Source organism: Akebia trifoliata, chromosome 1, assembly GCF_017979445.1.
Source record: "Akebia trifoliata isolate Shusen 1 chromosome 1, ASM1797944v1, whole genome shotgun sequence".
NCBI lineage: Eukaryota > Viridiplantae > Streptophyta > Magnoliopsida > Ranunculales > Lardizabalaceae > Akebia > Akebia trifoliata.
The window spans coordinates 21347780-21355116 of record NC_141375.1 but is presented as its reverse complement, the minus strand read 5'-3'; the positions used below and the strand labels follow the sequence as shown (position 1 = coordinate 21355116).

Below are 7337 nucleotides of genomic sequence, written 5' to 3'. Positions count from 1 at the left end.
TCATGAATCTTTCATACATATATTTTTTTCAATAAACATATTATTCTCCAGATGATTTAACTGTTCTGAATAATTCATGGATTTTAAGTTTGTAAAGAATAATTTTACGAATTTTTATAAAACTCGGTGGAACAAAAAAAAATTCTGCAACTTATATGTTTCAAAGTGTGAACTTATAAATTGTGACATGTAACACAAGTCAACTTTGAAGCAGCCATATTTCAAAATGTTGGAGGAATCCACTTTTTTACATGACCAATGTCCCTGTTATCCTTTAAAAAAATAATGACAATACCCTCTACATTTATATAAGATCACGCCTTAATTTGGAACAATAATCTCAAAGTCATTATTTCCACCATCATTAGTACCACAATTAGCATCACCAATCTCATCTCACCATCACTATCAAATTGCCAAATTTTTTGTTTTTGAAATGAAACTATAATACACACAAGAATATACAACATATTTTCCATTTATCAAAGTTTTGGCCGGATTTTTGCACTCCAAAATCATATAAAACTCAAATTCCTCATGAACCAAGTTTTTGCCATATTCCGAATTGCTAACAAGGGGAGCATGTTGAGGGCATGTCAGAAAATCACTTTTTTTAGGTTTTTTTTTAATTTCTTTTTTGAACAATTTTGTCTTCTTTGCTTTCCATGGCTAATCACCTCAACCCTACTGAAAATTTGGATAAAATCTGGTGCGAGCACGACGCACGCATGTACAGACATTCAAGAGCCTCCCTGATACCACTATATTCAACTAAGTTCAGTTGAACAATATCAAAATTATTCTCAAGCACTTTAGGTCTCAGATATCAATGGAAAAGACAAACAATGTGTGCCATTAACAACACATGGTTGAAGCAAGAACGTAAGAAACAAAGAGTGAATTTCTAGTCATGGCTCTTGTACTGTGATGCCTCCAAGAGCAATCGACACAACCTTTTATGGAAGATCTGACTTCGTGCAGATGTATAACCTTAACTACACACATTTCAGTGCTTAGCATCTTCTTCTTCACAGAACTTACAGTACTGATCTGAGTCCATCAGAGTCTTAATCTCTGCCGCATCACTCATATCCACCTTTATGATCCATCCATTGTCATAAGGGCTCCCGTTGACCTGATTTATGGAACATATATGATTATCTTCACAGTTTTGGATGCCTTTTACAGCTATGACCATGAAATAATTAGCTATGTTCCAAGGATTTATTAAGGTCATAAACTAAAGAAATAAGGCAAAGAAATTTATGGGTAAACCACTATGCAACATAACAAGGGAAAACTGAAAGAACTATGGATATACAACCGTGTCCCAGTCATTGAAGAATTCCCCTAAAATCTGTAAAATCTAATGACCAATGAAACAATAAGGCCGTAAGAAAATGGTAATATCCATCTCTCTGAGTTTTTAAAGCATATTGCCAACAACCCTCAACCTAAGATTGGCAAAATCATAATAAATAAAAGAACACTTTGACATGCTTTACAAGTTTCAAGTGCAGAATTGATTGAAGGAACATTTCATTATTGGGATACTTAGTGAGACCTCAGTTTAAAGTGAGTCAAAAGAATTTGAAGTAACATGCTTTACTTTTTCTTTCAAATTTCATTTCCAGTTCAAGGAAGAAATTATGTCAAATTTGAAGAGAGATTATATTGCAATGCCAACATTTTTTATATCATGCACCAAACAATGAAGTAAATATGGATGGGCAGATTTACAGTGGGTGTGCAATGGGGGGCACTTGCCCCCACAAGAATTTTTAAAACCTATAAGGATTTATACTGCGACTGATAACAGCAACAAAAATAAAAATCCACTGCTATTGTCCTCGCAAGAATTTCTAGTAGCCCCATGTAGACAAAATCCTGGCTCCACCCCTGAATATAGTCTTGGATGCGATTAACCATTCTATTTTTTTTTTTAATAACCAGACCCCTTTGTTCATGGGTAAGCTGGACTTGATCCCACTACCTCAAAGTTGTTTTGCAATGTGTCAAACGATTCAAACCAACTGAGCTATGGGTCTAAGCACAACCAGACCCTTTTTTATTCCATTTCTTCTGGAGTCTTTTACGGGGCAGACCCCAAAGTCGTATATAATTTACATGTTCTCCCCTAAACTTAAAGAAACACTCAAAATCCTACTTTGGAGATTCATTACATAATCTCCCTTGGCAATACTGTTTATTGCTAAATGACAGAAATACTCATTGTACATAAAATATCAAAAAGATTGTCATAATTTTTAATGGTATTGAAGATTTTTTTTTTACAAGTAAATGGTATGGAAGATGAAAAGTACAACACCATTAAAATCATTCACCTTTTGTGTGTGTGTGTGTGTACGTGTTTAGATTGGTTTTTTTTTTTTTTTTTTTTTTGGGGGGGGGGAGTAGTTAAGCAATACATATGTTAGTTTTAAGAGGCAAAAATGCTCCTAATTGTCCCAAATAGAATTTTTGAAAACATCCTCACCACATGAGCATGGAAAGATAATTGGAACAAAGGTCATTGCATTTTTTTCCTTTCATGCTTCACAAAAAGAGAGTACTAAAATCGATTATTCCTCTAGTTGTTGGATTCAGGCTGGTTTCTATTGGAAATAATCGAGTTATTTTAGCTCTAGTTGTTATTTAGCTATAGCTTTTATTTATTTCTGATTTGTAAGGGTATTTTTGTCTTTTGACTATTTTATTAACATAAATTCCTGCCAAACTCTCACAAAGAGACTGTTCTTCTCAAAATCTTTTTGGTGTCAGAACCAAGGAATTCCATCCCTTCTCCTTGGCTCCCCTCCTTCCTTGCTTTCTTCTCCTCTTTATTCACTAAATCCTAACCTCGAGTAGCTTTCTTAGACCTTCTCCCCTTTCGGGGTCTTTTATCTCTTTTTTTCTTATTCTCTTTATTGTATGTTGCGATAGGGATTTAATCACATGCTGCGATAATTTTTCTGTATTGGGTTTGTTCATCTAATTAAACTATTTTTGTGCCTTGCTCACACTAGAAATGACTCGAGGATTTATGAGTTTTACTGAGACATTGCCCAAGCTACCCAAGGAACACAGAGTGTAGCTGATTATTTTGGATTTTTTCAGGTCCCGTTGGGAGGAACTCTTCCATTATGAGTCTATGGTTGAGTTACCTGTAGAAGTAGTCAGGTTTGTGGTTAAGAGAATTGCTCGACAACAAACATACCAGTTTCTTATGGGTTTACGCCCTGAATTTGAGGCACTTAGGACCCAAATCCTTAATACCACTATTTTACCTCCTTTATTTGAGATATTTGCAACCATTGACAATGATGAGTGTTGTAGTCGTATTGTTCCTTCTCAAATTCATGTCTCTAACATTCTTTCTACTCCAACTACATATCAGATGGCTCTAACAACCAACTCGAGTTTCTCCAATTCTCGTAATCTAGGATCTAGGAATTGTGGTCATGGCAGCCATGGTCGTGGTAAAGGAGTGGCCTTGCAATCATTGTGGAAAGGATGGCCATGAGAAGACCCATTGCTTTCAGCTCTATCCCCATCTGTTGCACTCTCCATCTTTGGGACAGTCTGCTTCTCGTCCCACTAAAGTAGAGTCGTCATCCATTCCTCTCACTGATCCTCCTTCACTTGGTAATATTGATTTGCAACACTACAGACTTAGATTGCTATTATTATCTGATATCAGATTCATGCTCGTATCTACTCATCTTCGACTGTGATCTCGGATACTACGCCTCTAGGTACATCCTCTACTTTTAATGTCACTTAGTCTGGCTCTGCTCCTCTTACATGAGTTATTGATCTCGGTGCCTCTAATCACATGACTGATAATTTTAGCATTTTACTTATTCTACTTTTCCCACCACTAATAGGGAGGTTTGCCTTTCTGATAGATCTCTTGCAGAACAAGGGTATCATCCTTTTATCTTCTAGGATTTTCTTAGATTTCGTGTTTCATGTCCCTCACATATCTCTTAATCTTGTTTGTGAGTAGTATTACTAAATCTCAAAATTGCTCAGTTACCTTTTTTCCTACTCATTGTATTTTTCAAGACTTGACTTCGAAGAAGATTTATGGCAAGAGATATGAGAGGGATGGACAATACTTGTTTGGATCTCAGCTTAATGCTGTTCCGACTTCTGTGCTTCCGTCCTCTGGGAGCCACACGTTTTCATCCCGACTATAGATTTAAGGCATGCTTGCTTATGACATGTCAATTTTCAGCACTAATGTTATTTATTTCATGTTTTAAAAACTGTTTGTAGTAAATACAAATTTCAGTGCTCTGTGTGTGAACTTTCTAAACACACGTACTTCTTATATTCCTCGTATGCATCAATTTAATGTAATATTTGATTTAGTTCATTCTAATGTGTGAAAGCCTTCCTCTGCTACTACCTTTAATGGTCATAGACATGTTATATTTATAGATGACTGTCCTCGTTGCACTTGGGTTTATCTGATGCGTTCTCATTTTGAGATGCTCCAAATTTTTGTTAACTTTTTTTAAAATAATTCAGATTCAGTATAATATCACTACTAAATCTCTTAGGTCTGATAATGGGGGAGAATATATATTTGATGGAATTCACTCCCATCTTCATGAGCATGGTATACTTCACCAGTCGACCTGTCCTTATCCTCTTGAGTAGAACGAGGTAATGGAATGCAAGAATCGTCACCTCATGAACATTGTCCATTGTCTTCTTTGTGGAATGCATATTCCAAAGGCATATTGGAATATGACAGACCTCACTGCTTCTTTTCTTCTAAACCGTGTTCCGAGTCGCATCTTAGAGGGATAGGTGCATCTTCATGTCCTTCAACCTGATAACATTCTCTTCCTACTTATACCTTGAGTCTTTGGGTATACGTGCTTTGTTCAAAATAAGACACCCAATTGTACAAAATTGGATGACAAAGTCATTCAATGCATTTTCTTGGGTTATTCCTCTACGTCCTAGGGATATCAGTGTTATGATCAAGTTTCTCACCGCGTCACACTCTCTTGATGTTACTTTCTTTGAAAATGTTTTATACCTTCATGCCACATCTACTTTGTAAGACCCGTCTCCTATAATATTGTTGTCTCCAATTTTTCCTTCATCTTTGCCGACGCTTAAGGTTTACACTCGTCGCCCTCACCCCTCTACACCCTTGCTAACCTTCTCCTTGGATTCAAGTATATCACCTCCTATCTCCACACATATACATATTCTTATCCTTCTATTTCTGACTTTCACTTACCTATTACCGTTCGTAAAGATAAGTAAAAGTGTGCTATTGATCATCTTATTACCCAACTTGTTTCCTATCAAAGTCTTTCTTCCTCCTATTAGACCTACCTTGTAGCCACTAATTCTATTCAAGTTTCTCGGTCTGTATTAGAGACTTTGCGAGACCCTCGGTGGACTAAAGCTATGACTGCTAAGATGGATGCTTTGCAGAAAAATAATACTTGGGAGTTTGTTACTCTCCCATCTGGGGAACGGACCGTTAGTTATAAATAAGTCTTCACTGTGAAATATCTCGCAGATAGTACTGTTGATCAGTATAAGGCACGCTTAGTTGCTAAGGGGTTTACACAAACTCCAAGGAAAGATTTTGGTGTCACGTTTGCTCCTATCGCCAAACCTTCCACTGTTTGTTTCTTATCTCTCTAGTTACATGTAACTCCTGGCCACTTCACCAACTTGATGTAAAGAACACATTTCTGAATGATGATTTGACTGAGGTTATTTATATGGACTCTCCTCCAAGGTTTCGTCCTCAGGTGCAGTATTCTGGGAAAGTATGTTGCCTTCTTAAATCTCTGTATGGCCTGAAGCAATCCCCGCAAGCCTGATTTCAATGATTTTCTAAGGTTATTGTATTTATGAAACTTTCTAGATACCACTCAGATCATACTTGTTTTTTTCGTCGAGGAGTGGATGGTTGTTGAATCATTGTTTTGATCTATGTGGATGACATTATTGTGACTGAAGATCATGCACAGTGGATTAACATAGTTAAATTGCCATTAGATCGTGTTTTTGAGGTTAAGGACTTGAGTCCACTCAAGTACTTCTTGGGAATAGAAGTACCCACTTTCGTCGTGGTATTTCGCTATCTTAACGTAAATACACATTGGATCTTCTTTAGGACACTGAGATGTTTGGTTGTCCTCCTGCTTCCTCTCCTATAGATCAGAATCATCGTCTTCATATTGACTTTGGTGATCTTTTATCGGATCCTTCTTTTTATAAGAGACTTGTAAGTCGTCTGATTTATCTGACTAATACTAGATCAGATTTGTCCTTTGTGGTTAGTGTGGTTAGTCAGTTCATACATACTCTGCGTACTTCTCACCTTATTGTCGTTTATCGTATCTTCATTACTTGAAGTTGCACCCTGATTTTGGATTTTTCTACTCTACCATTGCTCAGCCGCATTTGTCTTATTTTACAGATGCTGATTATATTGGTTCTCTCATAGATAGGAGATCTATATTGGTTTCTGTATTTTTTGTGGTGATAACCTTATCTCGTGAAAAAATAAGAAACAAAATTTGGTTTCCTTTTACTAAAGCTAAGTATCGTGCTATGGCCTTTGACATATGTGAGCTAACTTGACTTCAATTTTTGCTGATATAGTTGGGATTTCTTGTCTCTGGTTCTTCTACTCTGTTTTGTGACAACAAGTCTACTATCATGCTTACTTTTGACTCAGTCCTTCACGAAAGACCTAAGCATATTGAAATTGATATCCAATTTCTCAGGAAGAAAGTTCGATCTGGTGATCTTCAGATAGTCTTCGTACCTTCTTCAGATAAACATGCCAACATGCTTACAAAGTTGTTGGTCCCTCTATCACTAATTCTCACCTTGTCAAGCTAAGTTTAGTTGATATATTTGCCCCACCTTGAGGGGGAGTATTTTTAACTCTAGTTGATATTTAGATATAATTTTTATTTAGCTTTTATTTATTTCTGATTTGTAAGAGCATTTTTGTCTTTGGACAATTTTATTAATATAAATTCCTATCAAGCTCTCACAAAGAAACTTAACAATTATTCTTCTCAAATTCTTTTGTTTCTAGTATCTAATTCCCGTTAAAAGAGTGAAGAAAAAAATTCATAAAATCAGTACTTATTTTTAAAAAAATTCATGAAATCAGTACTTACCAAAAAAAAAAAACATTCATGAAATCAATACTTATCAAAAAAAAAAAAAAATTCATGAAATCAATGCACCATAAGATGTGTCATGTGACAATTTTTGGTGGTGTCATGAAGATCCATTAATATGGAGGCCACAGTATCACTTTCCAAACCTATTTATGA

At 35.9% G+C, this 7337-nt stretch overlaps 1 protein-coding gene across 2 annotated transcripts in view; it reads right to left on the bottom strand.

Moving 5' to 3' along the window:
* Positions 1 to 731: 731 nt before the first annotated feature.
* Positions 732 to 7337, bottom strand: part of LOC147410914 (Single hybrid motif superfamily protein) — an 89162-nt gene continuing 82556 nt past the window's right edge. For both annotated transcript variants that reach the window (XM_086441656.1, XM_086441650.1), the window contains one exon: positions 732 to 1135. In XM_086441656.1, the coding sequence (XP_086297782.1) occupies positions 1007 to 1135 (129 nt within the window). In that variant the 3' untranslated portion in view covers positions 732 to 1006. The remainder of the gene's footprint in view (positions 1136 to 7337) is intronic.